At 42.4% G+C, this 19,567-nt stretch overlaps 1 protein-coding gene across 3 annotated transcripts; it reads left to right on the top strand.

Annotated features, from left to right (window-relative positions):
• The first annotated feature begins 699 nt into the window (after positions 1-699).
• BZW1 (basic leucine zipper and W2 domains 1) lies at positions 700-17,956 on the top strand. Of its 3 annotated transcripts, none has more exons than XM_024214067.3 (12): positions 700-806; positions 2,000-2,073; positions 5,992-6,168; positions 11,089-11,183; positions 11,528-11,593; positions 11,961-12,096; positions 12,482-12,591; positions 13,017-13,187; positions 13,888-14,034; positions 15,195-15,333; positions 16,546-16,668; positions 17,584-17,956. In XM_024214067.3, exons 2-12 carry the CDS (start codon positions 2,010-2,012, stop codon positions 17,613-17,615), a joined length of 1,260 nt encoding a protein of 419 aa, XP_024069835.1. In that variant the 5' UTR covers positions 700-806; positions 2,000-2,009; the 3' UTR covers positions 17,616-17,956. The 3 variants fall into 3 exon arrangements, with proteins under 3 accessions (XP_024069835.1, XP_024069834.1, XP_024069837.1); XM_024214066.3 differs by having other exon boundaries at positions 701-810; XM_024214069.3 differs by lacking the exons at positions 700-806; positions 2,000-2,073; positions 11,089-11,183 and having other exon boundaries at positions 6,091-6,174.
• The last annotated feature ends 1,611 nt before the right edge of the window (positions 17,957-19,567 follow it).

Here is a 19,567-nt window from a genome sequence, read left to right on the forward strand (position 1 = left end):
CCAGGACAGCCACGTTCGCTCTCTAGCAGCGATTCACAAGTCCAGGTGGAGAATTCACATTTTTGTCACTGGTATTATCCGCCTCCACCAGGCCGCCGCTCGCAGGGTCCATCCCGGGGCCGGAGCCGGGCCGGCGGCCGCACTCTGTAGGCGGGTTTGCGGGGGAACGGGGAGGGCTCAGCCCAGCTAAAATGGCAGCGCGTCCAGCGCACGCGGCTCACGGCCCTGGGCGGCTGCGCGCCGCGTGCCCAGCAGGGGGCGCTACCTCGCCCTCCCCCGCCACTCAGAGTATGAGTGACGTCCCGGGAAAGCAAACCGCCCCTTCCCGGGTAGCTGCGATTCCCCCCGCCCCTCTCAATGGACTGATCCACTTGCCTAGAGAGGGGCGGTGAGACGGTCGCCGGCCATTGACGGTAAAGCAGGAGGAAGGGGATCTGGACGCGCTCACTGACGGGGTAGGGGAGCTAAATCCGCCCGTTCGCTGCGACGGAAGGGAAAGTGCCTGTCACCTCGGGGCTGTGTGTGGCTGGGACTCCGCGGCGCCCCTCACTGTAAGTGTAGATGGGGAGGGGCTGTGTGCTGTTGGGGGTGTGTGTCAGGAAATGAATTAGGTAGGTTCGTTCCCCCCTCCGGGGTGGGATGGTCTCTCCCAGCGAGTCTTTCAAGGCGAGGCGGGGCCCTCTCTTTCCTCCCTCCCCTTCTCCGCGTTGGTTCCGCTCGCAGCAGGATTTAGCCGCCGCCTGCCGTCGTCTCCGCTTGTGCCGCTTGCAGTGAGGGGCTCCTGGACGTTTTCTCTTTGCCTTAAAGTCGGTGAGGAGCGAGCGGGGCCGGGGCCGGGCCTCCCCCGGGCCCTGGGCTGGGAGGAGGGGAGCCGGGCCTCCCCCGGGCCCTGGGCTGGGAGGAGCTCCCCGGGCCCTAGGACAGGCCGGGCCGTGGCGGGGCTAGGCCGGGGCCTGCAGGGCTCTTCCCCTCTCCATCCCCCTCCCGCGGCGGCCTGGCCCTGGCGGGTAACAAAGCCCCGGCCTGTGACGGGGAGGCCGCGGCGGTGAGCGCAGCCCGGCTGGAGGCGACACCCCCCCCCCTCCCCCAGTTCTACCGGCTCCAGAGCGCCTGCTGCGGCCGCCTCCGCCCAGGGAGGCCCGGTGGGTGCTGAGCAGCCCGGCGAGAGGGAGGCGCGCGGGGGCTGGGAGCTCCCCAGTCCCGCTCGGGCGGTGCGGCGTGGAGGCCAGTTCCTCCCCCGGGAGCGGCCACGGGATGCTGGGCCGCCAACTCCGCGGAGGCGGGGGAGCCGGGGCGGGGAGCGAGGTCGGGCCTCGGGAGTTTACTCACGCCCTGATGCGTGTTGTCCCGCCCGGATCCGGGCCCGCGACCCTGCTGTGCGGGATCGTCTCGTGCGGGCCCGGCCTGCGCGGCGCTGAGCGCGGCTCTGCCCGATCTGAGATCTAGGTCTAATTAAACACGCCTCACCTCTGTACAGCGCTTTTCGTTGCCTGTCCCTGTGCTTTACAACGGAGATCAAATTATCCTTACCTTACAAATAGGGAAACTGAGGTACAGAGAGAGCGTGATTTGCCCAAGGTCACCTCAGATGCTAAGAAAGTTCACATTCACCCTGAGGTTATCTTTTTATGTCTTAATTAGACTAACCTGCCTTTGCCATAACAGCTAATAAATATTGCATGGCTTAAGTGAAAATGCACTATGATCTGGCTCCGAGTTACTTCAGCAGTGTAGATGTTCTTAGCCAACAGGCAGGCCCAGGAACTAGCAGTGCAGGATTTGCATTTCATATCCCTGACAAGAGTGTGGTTGTAGTAGAGTAGGGGAGGAATGCACTCTAAGGCTTCAGCCACTCTCAAATAATATTTTCTTTTTAAAGTGTGGACTCCTTCCACAAGGAGATGTGTACAGTAGCTGATACACATGCTTAGAATTAAAGCATGGTGTGGGAATCATCTGCCTCTTAAGGATATCTTGAAGAACTTTTCTTTTTTCACAGGGTGTCTTTTATGAATAATCAAAAGCAGCAGAAGCCAACGCTATCAGGCCAGCGTTTTAAAACTAGAAAAAGAGGTAAATATTAATCACTTTTGTGTGTAGCTCATGGCCAACTCTGTACAGAAGACCTATCAGCATGTGCTGGGCAAGAGAATGAATACACACAAGCTTATTAGTATGTGTCTAGCCCAGTGGTCCCTGAACTGTGGGGTGTGCCCCCTAAGGGGTGTGGAGGAACATCTGGGCCCAGACCCCTCGGGTGTCAGGGAGGGAGCCCCTCCTCACGTCCAGTTCTGCTCTGGTCCCACATCCTCATCTCCCGTACCTAGCCCCAGCCTCGGTGCAGCTCCGCTCCTGGCCCCACGCCAACCCCCAGCCTCAGAGGCTGGCTGCAGTTCCATTCGCAGCCCTGGGGGAGGCTGGGAGTGGAACCGCACCTGGCCATGGGCCTGGCTGCTGGCCTCCACCGCAGCCTGTCTGCGGCTCCGCTCTCTCCTCACCCACTGGCCGTGGCCCCAGACCCACCTCCTGTCCACTTCCCATCTTTTCTTCCCCCCTCCCCCCAGCAGTGGCCCAGCTCCCAGCCCAGGGGGGGAGTGCATAGGGTGCAACCCTCAAAAGTGTGGGGACCACTGGTCTAGTCTTTTACCAACTTGTTTAGGTAGGTATCTGTAAATAAAGACCTATAAAGTTAAATACGAAGTACATTTTTTTACCATAAAAATTAGCCTTTCAGTGTAGGCTAATTCATTTTAAATGTGCCTTGCACCATAAAAAACAGCTTAAATTTTGGTTATGCTCCTTTCCAAACAATGCCTAATCTAGAACACTTTCAACCAGTGTGAAAGTTTGTCAGTAATAAAGAGCCTAAATGAGGATGTCATTAGATTATGGGAAAACTCAGGCTTCTTCAAGGGGTGGGAGGGAGCTGATGGGCTCTTCTAGGATCCAACTTCAGTCTGTGAAGGCAACTTTACTTCCTCTTTCTGTTCCTAGATTAGTTAATGGGAACAAATATTCTAACTGTTGAGGAAACAATAAAAGTGGAGATATAGGTAAAAGGCTAGAGTGGAATGATGGAGTTATTGGTAATTGGAGAGTGGTGTGGCTAGTAAGTAGTTAGAAGAAAACTGCCATTCTCTTTTTAAGAGGGAAATGGATGCTGTTATAAATTAGGGGTCTTGGTTTGCTCTAATCTAGGAACTTCTTGAAGGTGGTGAGGGTTCTAACTTTCTCTAGAAGGCTAGCTAGCTCACATTTTTCAATTCTCTAATTTCTCATTCTAACAGTAGTGGCTATGAAAGCATCCGATTGGCTTTGATTGGTGTATGAATTTACCTGGTTTGTCTCAAGTAGAATGAAATAAGGAATTAAATAGTCTGCAATAATAATGAAGAGGTTCATCAAAGTAAAACACACTGAAGATAGGATTCATACTTATCTCAAAGTACAGTAAATCTGTTTCTCTGGTTCAAGATCAGATGTGCCATTGGATGAAACACTGAAGTGGAAGGAAGGGTAGGGTTTAGTTTGGTTTTGCATATGAAACATTTCTAACTTCATTGTCTTCAAAATACTGCTTCAGATTAAGTCCGTATTCCCACCTTCCAGTGACTTTGCTACCCCTGTGAGTCTTGTAGATGGCTGTTCAAAAAAGGATTGCCCCCATTTCTCAGGATATGTCTGTACTATGGAGACTGTAATTCCATAGCTGTGCTGGCACAACCCCATTGCAGAGATGCAGGTTTTTCCATAGGTGTAGGGAACACCACCTCCCCAAAGTTAGCTACCTCGATGGAAGCATGCTTAAGTTGTCATAGTGTCATCTTCTACACACATACTTAGGTTGGCATAGCTATGTCAGTCGGGTGTGAAATGACTCAACAGCTGGCAAAACAATGGAAGGAAGCATTTGGGAGGACTTGATGGACTTAAGGTTTCCACCACTGTCTCAGTAGCAATCTCTTACCTAGTTGACAAATGATGACTCCTTCAAGGACAACCCTGAAAGAATGATTGAGAGAAGCTGTATAACCTTCCCTTTCCATTGCTTAGGCCTTTTCTTCACTGCCAAAAAAAGTGGGGTGTTGTGTTAAGAGCGATCTATTTTGGTAGTGAAGACAGGCCATAGCAAGCATGACTGATCCCAAATATAAAATGTACAGGTTCTGTCCAGAACAGAAAGAGGCTGAAACATGGCTAATGGAATGTGATTTAGAATCACATTCCTTCTAACACTTCATATTTAAGACAGGTTTTTATCCTAAATCTCTGCTCACAAAGTTCTGACACAGTTTATTGTTTTCATATTCTTCCAGCACTTTGAAGCAAACCTCAGAGCAGGACAGTTGCATTCAGAATCTCTTCTGGTTAAGAACTAGACTTCAGTCCTTTCATCTGAGCAAATAGTTTTCAATACATGGTTTAGCTGAAACTTGATAACAGGCAAAATGCTGAAAAGCAAACACTTTTTGATGCTTCTGTTACAAAAGAGTGGTAGGCCTAACTAGTTAGAGTGAATAGTTCAGAAAACATTAATGTAGATTTAACTAATTTAATGGTAAATATTGGTTAGCCTCATTAGTGACTTGGCACTTCAAATCCAGACATCAGCCAACATGAATCTGGGCATTTCTCATTTAAATTAGAAGTCCTAGCATCTAGGCTGCAGTCCTCCCTGCTGGTGCTTTGCCTAGGTCAGGTGGCTTGGAGAAGTGCTGGGACCTCCCCTCACAGCAGGAACTCAGGCAGGGGCTCCCCATTGGGTGGGGCTGCAAGCACCCTAGCCCATGACCTGCTGCCCATATTGGAGGTACCTGGCCACAGGGCTACCTACTCTGCTGTCTCAGGCATGGCCTGGGAGGTGACGGCTGCTGGGTCTTAGCTCGAGCTAGCCAAGGAGGAGCCTGGGACCCGAATGCCTTGGGATGAGGAGATTGCAGTGGTGTTTTTATATTATTATAATAATAAATAGTAAAAATCTGAGCTGTCATGGTAAGGCCATGTCTACGCTACCACTTATGTCTGCAAAACTTGTCATTTGGAGGTGTGAAAACACCTAACCTCCTCTTTCCCCCCGCTCCTCCAACCCCCTCCCCACCCATGAGCGATGTAAGTTTTGCCAGCATAAGTGGTAGTGTGCACAGCGCTATGTTGGCAGGAGAGCTTTTCCTGCCAACATAGCTACTGCTGCTCATTGGGGATCGTTTAACTATGTCGCTGGGAGAGCTCTCTCCAGTTGGCATAGAGCAACTACACGAGAAATCTTACAGCGGGACAGCTGCATCAGTACAGCTGTGCCACTGCAAGGTCTCTAGTGTAGACATAGCCGTAGTAATCTGAGACTCTTATTACATTTAATGCGACTGCTCCATGACTCTTGGATTTTTTTTATTTAAATTTTTTTTTAAGATAAATCTTTGGCCCTAGCATAATCTGGCTCTCACTATCTTGATGAAGAGACAGTAAAATGGGCAAAACTGGTATTGTTACAGAATTTAGCAGGAAGAAATTACTGTGGGGAAAACAGGCAGGGATTCGAATGCAATACGTGTAGCTTTAAGTATTGGTGCTTCTTGGCTTAAGTGGAGAAAACATTAAGAGTCAAAATCTTGTCACTTCTAAATGAACAGCTAACTTGTTCAAGGCTAAACATAGTTGCATAGTCTCATTGAAGTGATCAAAAAGTCAATGGTGGCTATTCCTGCAGCTATTGCAGTTGATAGTTGACCCGTTCGGGTCAAATGGCTAATGCTAAACTCGTATGTATGTATATTAAACTAATGGCAAATTCACTGTCTGCACTGGTTATTTCTGGCTTCCCTGGTAAACTCAAACACTTTTGAAACTGTTGCCGGTTTCCTTACCGAATGAATTCCTGAAGTTGGAAGATGCTGATACAGAAATTGACAGTATTATCTTTAAGTTAAAATGAGACTAAGCTCCTACAACTAGTAGGCTTATCCAATACCAATGCTTTCTCTTTTATTGCAGATGAAAAAGAGAGGTTTGACCCTACTCAGTTTCAGGACTGTATTATTCAAGGTCTAACTGAAACTGGCAGTGACTTGGAAGCAGTAGCAAAGTTTCTTGATGCTTCTGGAGCAAAACTTGACTATCGCCGCTATGCAGAGACACTCTTTGACATTCTGGTGGCTGGTGGAATGCTGGGTAAGTGTCTAGCTAAACTTTTAAATATGGCTGCTTTGCTAGACCACATCATTCTCTCACTTGGACTCAAATGACACTTGCACACATGTTTAAATGTAGGTTATTGATCTACTTTGTCACCCAAGTTTAAAAATGGATGCTATTTATTTGGATTGCCTCAAACCTTTGTGGTACATAAATTAATGCTCTGTCACAGCATAATCTCTGCTACATTGGATTGAGGGTGGCTGCTTGCACTGCAGCAGAAATGGCTCACTTTTTAAATCTTCTATCCTTGAACACCGTGAGAATCACTGCTCTTATAATGTCTTGTCTTACGGTGGTTACCTGCTCAGGGATGGAAGAGCTCGTGACCAGTTCGGTCACAGAGACCCCCTTGGGATTGTCACCTGATGTGCTGAAGTTACCTCTGAACCCGTTTTCTACTGCCAGCTTGGGACTCCAGAACCCTGCCTTGTTGAGCCAGACACGCTAGTCTGCTGCAACACAGACCCAGGTCTGGTTCATGCCCCCAAAGCTGCAGACTTTAACCAAAACCTGCTCAGCAAGTCACCTATCTCCAGCACCCATACACCCAGTTCCCAATGGGATCCAAACGTCAAATACATCCATTTTACTCTGTATAAAGCTTATACAGGGTAAACTCATAAATTGTCCGCCCTCTATACACTGATAGAGAGATGCATAGCTGTTTGCTCCCCCAGGTATTAATCACTTACTCTGGGTTTACTAATAAATGGATTTTATTAAGTATAAAAAGTAGGATTTAAGTGGCTCCAAGTAATAAGACAGAACAAAGTAAGTTACGAAGCACAATAAAACAAAACATGCAAGTCTAAGCCCAATACATTTTAAGAAACTGAATACAAGTAAATCTCATCCTCAGATGTTCCAATAAGCTTCTTTCACAGATTAGACTCCTTCTGGGCCCAATCCTTTTCCTGGTACAGTTCTTGTTATTTCCAGCTCAGGTGGTAACTAGGGGATTTCTCCCCTGTATTCTATTCCACCCCCTTTTTATGGCTTTGGCACAAGGCAGGAATCTTTTCTCTCTCTCTGGGTCCCCACCCCTCCTTCTAAATGGAAAAGTGCTGGGTTTAAGATGGATTCCAGTACCGGGTCACATGTGACCATGCGAGACCCCAAACCTCCATTCTTTCCAGTCTGACTCTCATGCACACAGGAAGGCTTACAAGTAAACAGCCATTTACAACCAATTGCCCTGGTTAATGGGAGCCATCAAGATTCTAAACCACCATTAATGGTCCACAATCTGCATAGTTACAATAGGACTTCAGAGTAATACATCATATTTCTAGCTTCAGATACAGGAATGATACATTCATACAAATAAGATGAACACATTCAGTAGAACTATAAGCTTTGTAATGATTCCTTACAAGAGACCTTTTGCATAAAGCATATTCACACTTAAACATATTTCCATAAAACATATGGAGTGCGACGTCACAGCTCTCATAACTGATGGCTTTCTCTTTTCAATTTATTTTTTTCTGTTGTTGCTTCCTCTTTTGGTCTTTATTGCTTACTACGTGCCACAGCACCAAAGCTTAGGGCTCATGCTTCAGCTTTAAGTTGTCACTGTTCTGATAGGCTTCGAAACAGGACCTTAGTATCCAGTACTGGCAGACCAGCAGCAGCACTTCATAATGCAATGTCAAGTTTCATCTGCTAAATCCATCTCCATTTAATTATGGATGCTGCAGCAACTATTAGTCCCTCAACAGTAAACTGCACTTCTCGCTTCAAGTGACTTAACAAGACTTCTGGTATGCTGCATTCAGGTCCCCTGTTTCTTCTACTGTAGAAGCGACCTATGGCAGTGGGTTTGGGAAATATGTGCAGCAGGATTTGAGAAGAATCTAGAAAACAGCAAATAGTTTGACAATCTTTAATTCCTTTGTGTTAGGGATGTTCCCCTCTGTGAGGGGACACTGCCTTAAGTGATTGACCTTGAACTCTTCAAAGCTTAAATGTTCCATTCTAAATTTTGTGCATAATTTGGCAAGCTTGTTTTCTATATTATAATTTTAAAAAAGGTGCATCTTCAACAGTGAGTATAACTTTCATAAGTAGAATTTGGATCATGCAGCATGTGCTTACTCACTATGATAAAGCTTTCAAAGGATTGGTTAACTTTAAATGGCCACTAACAGTGGTATTTAAAATAATTAACGTGCATTTCTTTAGAACACTTGTGAAGCACTATAATAATACTAAAACACAGAATACTAGTGAGAGGCTTGTAAAGTTGCATATCAGGGAATTAAAGCAAATAGGGTGAGTGACTTGCCTAATGTCCCATAGTATATTGGTGACTGAGTCAATAGAGCCAAAGGGTCCTGACTATCCAACAGACTACTTCACTGTGGAAAGCACTGCTTATAGCAGTATCCACTATGTGCTAAGCACTCTACAAATAAGAATGAACTGTCCTTGCCTCAAGAAGCCCATAACCTATGGATAGACACCTACAGATGTTTACTACTTGTCAGGTGGATTTGATGTATGTGGAAGTGAATCTTCAAGAGACTTTAATATGAGAAGTAGGGGCTTTGTAAATTAGCTCAAAGGCCATACCATGTATAGGGGGCAATGTGGAAGAAAAAGCTTGTCGTATGATAAGCTGACAAATGGGCATTTGTCAAGGTTCCCACTCTTAAAACTGGGAAGAGGGCAGACGGAGATATGAGTTTGGATAAATAAGGAGGGGAAAAATTATATAGGACTTTAATTACAATGCATGATGCCTGAATTTGATGTGGTGATAGATGGGGAACCAAGTGGAGTAACATAATCAAAATGAAGGGCATGGAAGAGGACTCTTGCTCCTGTATTTTGTGTAGGTTGGAAGAGGGTAGTGTGTGCTCTATGGATTCCAGAGAGGGAGGATGGTGCAGTATTTGAGACCAGAGAAGGCCCTAAATGAGAAATTTAGTGATTTGGGTATGAAAAGATGTACGAGTCTTAAACTCTAAGTGGGAAGAAGTAGCAGGATTTGATTGTGCAGGGCAGGGAGATGTCAGAAATCACTTCCACTCAGGCCTACACTCTAGTAGGGAGGATGACAGTTTTATCTTCCCTCCCAAAACCTCTACACTCACTGTTAAGAGTATCCTGTCCATTCAAATAGGATGTGTTTCTGAAGTCTTGCTCTTATCCGATTACCATCTTTTGGGAAACCTCAATTCATAAAGAGTCCTCAGATATGGATGATGAAACAGGTATTCTAAAGTGTCTTTGATTTTTTTTAATAAATAATTACATTACTGTTTCCTTTGTAGTATCTGCAAACATTAGAAAAATGTTAACTTGTGCTCCCACTGCTGGTTCTGCCAAACAATAAGCTCTCTACCCACATGGAGTGGTACCATTTTAAGTTCTTGGATGTTGTGTGTATTACAACACCTGACTTAACTCTTGAATTCAATACCTGATTAGCACCTTCCATATCTGAACTCAAGTGATGGCTTTTCTTTGCTTTTTCATTCTAGAAATGTCACAAAAATCACATCCCTAACACACACGGGTGTGATGACCAAAATTTCTACTGTAGATCAGGCCTCAGTCTCCTTTAAAGCAGTGGGTCTCAAACTTTTTTTACTGGTGACCCCTTTCACATCACAAGCCTCTGAGTGAGGACCCCCCTCAATAAATTAAACACACTTTTTAATATATTTAACACCATTATAAATGCTGGCGGCAAGCGGGTTTTGGGGTGGAGGTTGACAGCTCGTGACCCCCCCCCATGTAATGATCTCCTGAGGGGTCCCAACCCCCAGTTTGAGAACCGCTGCCTTAAAGTAACAGGGTTTTGTGTTGTCTTTAACCAGAAGTCCTGCTGTATAACACATGAATTAATAGACTAGTTTTGATGTTGCATCTTACAAAGACTCAGTTCTAAATCAAAACTGACTTGAGCCCCACTTGATCTGTCCTTGAGTACTTTTGACTGGCCTCTAACAAATTTGGTGTGAAGATTTAGGGTGGGACTTCTCAAAATTGCTCACAGTTGGACTAACTTCCTGCTCTGGAATCAGCGGTGAGACTCCCATTGAGTTATCTAGAAGCAATTAAACCAATGCTCATGCTTTTGAAAATCCAATCTTAAATGTTACAAGTGACTTATGCATTGAAGTGGATATTTTTGGAGTCAAGGGTGAGCTATGGGATGGAGCCATGGTTGCTGTTTTGCTTAGCACACTCTTAGAAACTTTCTCCTTTGACTTTATTGAGGTTAGGCTTTAAAAGAACCTTCCAAAACTAAACTGTGATGCTTTAATTTTTGAGCCATTCAAAACTTAGTGTGTGTAAATGCAACTCTACAACAGTTAGACTTTGCTTCCAGGGCTGGGTCACTCAATTTTAAAAAAAATAAAAATAACTGTTAATCATGTGTGAAATGACTTTAGTAGATGCAATATTTAGGATTAAACCAATTTAAGGTCTCTTGTAGCTGCAGTTGAAAGGAAAACTTTCATGATCTGTTGGTCATGGGTGGTGTGGGGTTTTTTGTTTTTTTTTAGACAAAACTAATGTATTATGTCTCTCATAATACCAAGTGTGTAAAGCTCTTCTGTTGTACAGAATATCAAATCTGAGCGTTGTCAATCTGTTTGATGCATCCTGACTTAAGTTTCAATGCAGCAATAGTAGATGGCCAAGTAAAATTATCTGGAGGCCTATATTTAGTGGTATAGTCACCACTGATCTTCAGTAAAGGACAGCTATAAGATTTCGCATCATACAACACGAAACTTAAAGCAGTTCAAAAAGTCACATTGTACTGACTCTTTGCATACATAAGCAATAGTGTAATTCTTGCTGATCAAAAAAAATTTATTAGAAATTAAATATGAAATACCAGTTTTAAAGTGTTAACACTAAAACTTCTTCTAGCCCCAGGTGGTACTCTGGCAGATGACCTGATGCGTACAGATGTCTGTGTATTTGCAGCACAAGAAGATCTAGAAACCATGCAAGCATTTGCTCAGGTTAGTCCTGAGTGTACAGTTGAACTTGACTGACTCTCACCTTGTTGATAACTAGCTGTCATGTTTAGCATTGCTGTGGAATAACTGTCTACAAAAACTGGTCTTGGTGTTCAAATAAACTATAACTTTTATATAATTTTGGAAGCCTCCCAGAAAATGGCCTTAGACATGCAGCATAAAAAAAAACCTTAGTTTGCCCCCCTACAGAGTTTAACATATCATTGGTACAAAAATGCCAGACTTGTTAATAGTCTAACCAAATGTTCAACAAAGCTGGTTTGAAACTCATTACTTTTTGCCTTGATTAGAGTCCAAATGTAATGTACTAATTTTCTGTCTTCTAGGTTTTTAACAAGCTAATCAGGCGTTACAAATACCTGGAAAAAGGCTTTGAAGATGAAGTCAAAAAGGTATTTAACAGGCTTCAGATAACAGCAAAAAACTCTGGCTAAGCTTCAAGACAACCACACACTCTAAAAGAAAGAGTGCTGTGATTAAATCTTCACTTACTAGAATAAATGTCCTTGTATCTTAATGTGGCATTTGATTATATAAATGACAATTAATTTAGTGTGGGATTAAATTTCAGCCAGGGTAACATTCTACTCATTTACAAGTAATCTTGTATTTCTGCCCATCATAAGCTACTGTGATCGCCAGCAGCAAGTCTCTGTATCTTAACCTTTGGTTCGGGGAGGCACTGACTACAGCAGCTGATAATACTTAAAGCTTTGTGGCTTCATTTTGGAAGGATTACCATTCTTCTTTCTATTGCAGCTGCTGCTGTTCCTAAAAGGTTTTTCAGAGTCTGAGCGGAACAAACTGGCCATGTTGACAGGTATTCTTTTGGCCAATGGGAACCTTAATGCATCAATTCTCAACAGCCTCTATAATGAGAACTTGGTTAAAGAAGGTAACTACTAGTATTAAACAATTCCTTTGGATGGTATGGGGTGCTGGGAGCAGGGACCAAGAGGCGTTAGTGACAGATTTAACCAAAGCTAAAATTTAACATAGATGTCAACTGTGGCAGCCACATACTCTGCTGCATAACAGCGAGTCTTATCCAGTGACACAATCTGTTGGCCTAACTAGTTCTGAAGCAAAATTTAACTGCAGTCGTCTACCTCTCTTCCACCCCATGCGCACACCTGTGAGGGTTTGTCATAGTTCGGGTAGCTGATATATTATGGCATTGAAGACCCCACAGGATGGGAAGAACCATTAACATTGCAAGCAAGTTCCTCTTCCTTTCATATTGAACTATTAACAGTAACTTTTTAACTCCTGTTGTGCAGGTGTTTCTGCAGCTTTTGCAGTAAAGCTGTTCAAATCATGGATAAATGAGAAAGATATTAATGCAGTGGCTGCTAGCCTTCGTAAAGTCAACATGGACAACAGACTGATGGTGAGTAGTCAAATGGATGACCTGAACACTGTTCTTATCTGTCCTTACTCTTGCAGATACCTGTCCACTTGGCCTATCTGAATTACTAAAACTCGTATGCAGTGTTGTAGTTGTGTTGGTCCCAGGATATTAGAGACAAGGTGGCTGAGGTAACCTTTTATTGGACAGACTTCTGTAGGTGAGAGAGATAAGCTTACACAGAGCACTTCAGGTGACCTGAAGCGCTCTGTCTAAGGTTGAAAACTTGTCTCCCCAACAGAAGTTGGTCCAAGTAAAAAATAAATATTACCTCATCCACTTTGTCTCTAAAGCAAACTTGGCAACCCTTGGACTTAAATGTGTCCCAATATAAAATGCAGGCACTAATAACTTCCTGTGCATAGGAGTCAATGTAAATGTTGGTTTGTTTATTTATTTATTTTTAGGAACTCTTTCCAGCCAACAAACAAAGCCTTGAACACTTCACAAAGTATTTCACTGATGCAGGACTAAAAGAACTTTCCGAATATGTTCGGAACCAACAAACCATTGGAGCTCGTAAAGAGCTGCAGAAAGAACTTCAAGAGCAGATGTCACGTGGAGATCCATTTAAGGATGTAAGTATACATATATTTAAACCAGATACAAAAAAGTGAACTTGTTGCAAAGCTTCTTGACATTTTGTTTAGTTTGTTCCACATAGAATTAACCCACCATTACTTGGATCTTCACTTCCTGGAATCTTAGAACTGTGATTCTTATTAATAGAGAGAAGGGAAAGGAGTTAATTTACAGAACTGATTCCTGGACTGTATCTAGTACCTGAGTGAGAAACTTGGCAGCTGTTGGAGGACTAAACCTGTAATGCATCTGTATGTCTTACCCACCTATCCTCTTTAGAGGACAGAACTCCCGGGCACTCTGAATTTGGAGTGGTGGTAGCAGTAGTATTCATTAGCTGAAGGTGACTCTTCAGGTGTCACTACTTAAATATTAAGCTGGTAAATTCAAATAGAAAGTCTTGGCCTGTGTTCTCACTCTTCCCACCAGCTCAAGAAACTGATATTCTTGGTCTCCAACACTTACTGGCCACTTGCATTTAATCTTCTAAACTAATGGGTCAGTACCTGGCATTTGTGTTGTAAAATGTAAAACTCATCCCTGCTTCCTGACCTATGACTGAACTGCTGTTAACTAAGGCAATCAGAACTTTGAAAGGGTCTTTGGAAGTGAAATCTAAGTATTCTGATTATAAGCCACAAAGGAAGCTGTTTAATCAGTAGCTTTCATACTAACATTAACTCACTGACTTTGCAGATAATCTTGTATGTCAAGGAGGAGATGAAGAAAAATAACATCTCAGAACAGACTGTGATCGGCATAGTCTGGTCTAGTGTAATGAGCACTGTGGAATGGAACAAAAAAGAGGAGCTGGTAGCAGAACAAGCCATCAAGCACCTGAAGGTATTTGCTGTAGCTCTGATACAAGAACTGTGAATAACTAAACTTACTATAAAGACACTTATGGGCTTGGACCAGTCCTTTTTCCTCTCCCCTGACCTAATTCTACCATAAAACTCCTAGAGTTTGACACAAGTGTGAGTATACCGCACCCTTTTCCAAGTAGAACTGCATCCACACTAAGGAAGTGATTGTACTATTGGTGTAGTTAAAGTAGTTCAGCTTTCTAGAGTAGACAAGGCCTAACTTTGTATATCACCTAGCAAAATGGGGACTCAATCTTGCTTGAGGACTCCACATGCTCTAGAAATACAAATGAGATGCTACTCGATGATGGAGGAAAAGATGGTTCCTGCAGGTAACTAGTTTGTACTAAAACACTAGTTGGTTTTCAGCCACCATTCTTAAATATGCGGCACTTTATTATTGGTTTGGAAAGGATTAGACTATCATCCATCTTGATAAGTGTCCATTTCACCATTCATCTCAAACTGAAATGTTTCCATCAGTAGCAATCTACATTTAGAGAGGCAAAGTAAGAAAAATTTGAGGTCTTAGTCTGGTTTAAGATTTACTTTGTATATTTTGATGTGATGTTGATAACTTGTGCCTTACTGGTTTAATTTTTTAATTTGTCATTAAGTAATTCTGACCCCCATACTTACCCACAACTGAATTTATATTGACAAAAACCGCTTAAAATCAGTATTACCTGTTGAAATTATATTTTAAAAAATTAAATTCTGCCAAGCCAGTATATGGATTGCACCTTAATCAGGTGATTAAACTTTTATGAAGTATAACTAGTTTCTTGTGTAAATGGCAACTTCTTTTCAGAAAATTCAAAACTGTAAATGGCAAAAATATCAAATGTCAGTGTTTTGCAGGGAATTAATTTTACAGTTAAACCTAGACAATCTCAAGGATGGAATGAATCCTTGAAATTAAGTAATGTTACTTGTAAAATTCTTTAGTCCTTGAAATTGAGTAAGGTAACTGCTTTTTTTTTAAATATACCCCCAAAAAAGGACATTTTTCTCTAGGGGGGGTGGGGGGGGCTAGTTAAAATCAATTTGGAGGTATTTTCACAATTTCTATGCCCTCTGAAATAGTGACTTACATGGGGCTAGGAGTATATATCTAATCTCTTGTACTCTTTACAGCAATACAGCCCTCTGCTTGCTGCCTTTACTACCCAAGGTCAATCTGAGCTGACTCTGTTACTGAAGATTCAGGAGTACTGTTATGACAACATTCACTTCATGAAAGCCTTCCAGAAAATAGTGGTGCTCTTTTATAAAGGTAACTAAAGCTTTAAGGCTGCAGAATGTAACTGTTTGCAGTGACTTCCAATTCTTAACTCAGAGCTCTGAAAAGCTAATTTCTGACCTGTGGCAAATGAAATTGTCAAGATTCTCTGCAGTCAGTTAATTGGTAGCTGAAATTCTGGTGCTTGCATGCCCATCTGTACAAACCACCATATCTTTGTCAATTGAGGTAAATTGCTAAACCACAGTGATGAGCAAGGGCCTCTATCTCTGATGTAGTTAGCAAGGGGAGTTTTAATGTCAACTACTAATCTTTGGCTGGAGTCTGGGCAAGAATGCACCATGGCTACTAATCAGATCAGTCTCGTTTCTATACAAAGATAACTTAAGGTTTTCCATCTATTAATAGCAAGAACGTATATTGGTGTATGGGGAAAAGAAACTTGAGCCAGTTTTCTGGCAAAAGCTGTACAGATTAGCCAGACAGAACCTCTTCTGGTTTCTGTACTGCTTACAAGCTTCACCATCTGTCTCTTTCCATAAGTTTGCTCACTCTGCACTGAGACAAAATGGTTTTCTACTTCATCTTTGCCATATGGCTGCATGATGGCACTCCAGGGACAGGGCTGCTATAGATCTTTCTTACCCACTTCACAAACCAGTAACATATGGACAACAAACTGTCTACTTTCTGGGAGTAGATAAACAAAAACAGGTAGGATATGGAGTCAGTTCCTTTTGTGGGAACTTAATTGTTTACTGACTAAGTTTTTTAGTCTCAGAGGAGACTGCTTTAAAGATGCAATTTTCCCTAAATATAAATCTTGAAACTTGGTCTCCAATATAGCCTCAAGTTGTTAGCATGACAAACAAGAGCAACTGACTAGTCACATGACTGTCAAATACAGACTTCACTCACCACCTACTGCATCTCTTTCAGAAAAAGAACTTTATTTTCTCTGTCACCTTTAATGTTAACAAATGGTGACTTTGGTGTATACCAGACATGCCTGTCAAACTCCACAAATGGGTACTCAGTTTAAACAACCTTGTTCCTAGTAATGTGTAGAATGGGGAGCCTTAAGGGGATGAATATATTGGGGAGGGGGGAAGAGGAGTGAAGGGTGACCATGGGACATGTCTGCTAATCAGGGGTGGCTGGGAGAACCTAATAAGCTAGCCCTCAAAGCAGTATGTTGGCACAGACTACTTCCACAATAACTCTGCCTTGGCATTTCTTAAACAGCTGAAGTTCTGAGTGAAGAACCCATCTTGAAATGGTATAAAGATGCACACCTTGCAAAAGGAAAGAGTGTTTTTCTGGAACAAATGAAAAAGTTTGTGGAATGGCTCAAGAATGCTGAAGAAGGTAACTAAACAATTACTGTGAAACTTTAGTTTGAAGTTAAACAGTGAGAATGGGTTGTGTAGTTGAACACTAAAATCCCTGGTATAGACAGGGAGACATCAGTGGTGCAGATGCACTGTGTAGCCTCTGTGCCTCCTGCCAGCTAATTAAACCATCCCCAATGAGTGGCAGTGGCTCTATTGTGGGGAAAGCATCTCCTGCTGGCATAGTGCTGTTCACACCAGTGCTTTTGTTGATGAAACTTACGCTGGTCAGGGAGGGGTTCCCCCCCACTTCCCCAACAAAAGTGCTAGTGTAGACAGCCTGATACTTAATTTTGAAATTGTGGGGTGTAGATGTTCCTTAATGATAGGCTTTTAACAAAGCAGGGTGGATGTAAGAGTCTCTCGTTAAGCTTTGTTCTTCCTGATTGCTTTCCAACTTGGAAGATTGGATGTAGGCAACAGAATCTGACCCCAACCCTGTGTTTCAAAACCCACAACATGGTGGCTGTTTTGAAACTCTGCTAGCTGCCATAAATTAAACAGCCTAGTTAGTAAACAGTGGCTGCCTTGGTAAGTCTTGAGCCTAGTCTCATTGGCCTATCTATTGTGGGCTCCTCTAGATGAAAGTCAAGTTGGTTTAATACTAACTCCTTGTACTGCATTTAAATTCACCAGAATCTTGCTGATTTGTGTATAAACTTTAGTCATTTATGTATGAGTTAGAGTAGTTGTCCCAAAAGTACTGTTGACATGCTAAAGTTTACTGTAGCTTTGAATCTATGGAGTTGAAGTGCAAAGTACAGGGGTTTTAGGCTGAGCTAGCAGTGTCCAGCTGTGTTGTATTATAGGTTTGTTTTAGAAGGAGTTATAAATGTGAACATTGTTATGTTGCACAGTCCCATCTCCTAATGATTAAATTATTTCTTTTCAGAGTCTGAGTCAGAAACTGAAGAAGGTGACTGACTTGTGAAACTGTCCTCAGTAAAGCAAACAGGAGCTGTAGATAAATGTCATGTCTTGTGTGTTCTTTTGGTTCTTACATCCTACCTCCCTGTATCAAGCATGATACAAGGGCTCTCATGGCAAATTTATTTTAACTGTTTTCTATAGTTATTGAAGATACTGGTTTTAGTTTTTAAAACCATGTTTTAAGTAGCTTACAGGAGCTATAGATTTGACTAACATTGCATTAGTCCTTTCAGTTATATTCTACCTCCTGTATTTTCTACTGTAATAATGTAACTTAAGGCCTTCCACAAAAATCATTTTATCTTGGGTTTTCTATATAAACATTTACAAGCAGTCATGATTTGGTAAATGAGATTTGTTATGGAAATTTGGTTTGCAGATGAAACCATTAAGTATCAACTCAAAAGGCCATGGGGGGGGGGGAGAGGGGGGAGATTTGGCATGAAACATGAGAAATTGTACTAACTGGTAGCTTCTCCATGCAAGTCTCTTGATTTCACAAGCACTGACTTATACAGGTATGTATTCTCAAAGTAATACTCTAAACAAAAGTCTAGTCAATACTTGGGGGGGCTGCCAAAAGAGCCTAAGAATTTAAATTTGTTGTTTCTGCACAATGTTTATTCCTGGTTTTGCCATTTGAGTGACCCTGGTGGGTGAAATTCTGTAGTCAATTGTTTTCCCCTCACCAAGCAAAGGAAGCAGGCATTCTGAGCCTACTGGCTGTCACATATGTTTAAGACTATTCAACTTGCCCTTGAAAGTTTTAATGCCATGTATTCTTATTGGTTTTGGATCAATGGACTAGAACTTGCTATAAAATTGAATAATTAACATCTAAGAGTAAAGGGGTAGACCAAAAGGTCAAAGTGTGGCTGACAATTGTAATTTTCTATTAACGGCAAACTGCTAATTCAGTGGAGTGCAACAATGTAGTGGTACTGGGTTAGTTTTAACTGTCATTTAAGTTGCATACTGCTCAGGGTGTTCCACAGCTTATGATTTTTGCTTCACCTCACCCCAAACCCCTTTCCCTTGGCTCTTCTATAATGTTAAATGCATGGCCATTAGAAGGTAGGATTAAGAGATACTGTGCACAGGCATCTTGTGGCAATAGGCTTACTAATGCTAAATGCTGCCAGAGTTTTAAAAAACCCAACTATGCTAAACACTGAAATGTCATCACTTTCTAAGGACATCCTTGTTGAATCAAGAATAGGGAGAGACCTTTTGTTAATGTTGAAAATCAAATTTGGAGTAATGTTGTCATAACCTAATGAAAAGAATACTAACTGATCCCCTTGTGAGTGAAGTATTTGTTAAATGAGTGATCTTGGTAGAACTTTGGTGCACAATGTATTCAACAGGTTTCTACTGTAGTGATCTGCTTCCTTTGTAATTTGTCTTCTAAAGACTTTTTTTAAATAAAGTCCATCCTTACACTTCTTAGGTTAGTCTTTTTTTTGCCAAAACCAAGCTGGCTTGTACTGTAGTGTAAACCTTGTTTTACAAAAATTCTTTCAACCCTGAATCTTCAGATATTGCACTCTAAAACCTAAGTCTAACAGTAGTCTAATTAGAGTCTAGGAAACTTTGTCTAGCTTCACCCTCTAAAATAAAATGCTAGTTACTAGAGGTACAGCATAATGGTGAAGCTAGATTAAAATACATCTAGCACCTCATGTAAACTAGTCTACCTCACCTGCTCATAGTGTCCCAGCTTCTGTTAACTCAAGTTTCTGATTTTTTGTAACTTCTAAATCACAAGTCTTCCTTGCTCTTGCACAAAGAATCAGTCTAAGGGCTCATCACCATTCATCTGGTAAAACTACTGGCTTTCTATTAAATAGACTTCATCTACGGTGCTAGTTTAAGCATTAATTGAGTTTGAATACACTAAAACCTTAAACTACAAGTACTTTTACTTAGAGAAAACATAGGCAGTC

Source organism: Terrapene carolina, unplaced genomic scaffold (genome assembly GCF_002925995.2).
Source record: "Terrapene carolina triunguis isolate 2854851 unplaced genomic scaffold, T_m_triunguis-2.0 Scaffold62, whole genome shotgun sequence".
Classification (NCBI taxonomy): domain Eukaryota; kingdom Metazoa; phylum Chordata; order Testudines; family Emydidae; genus Terrapene; species Terrapene triunguis.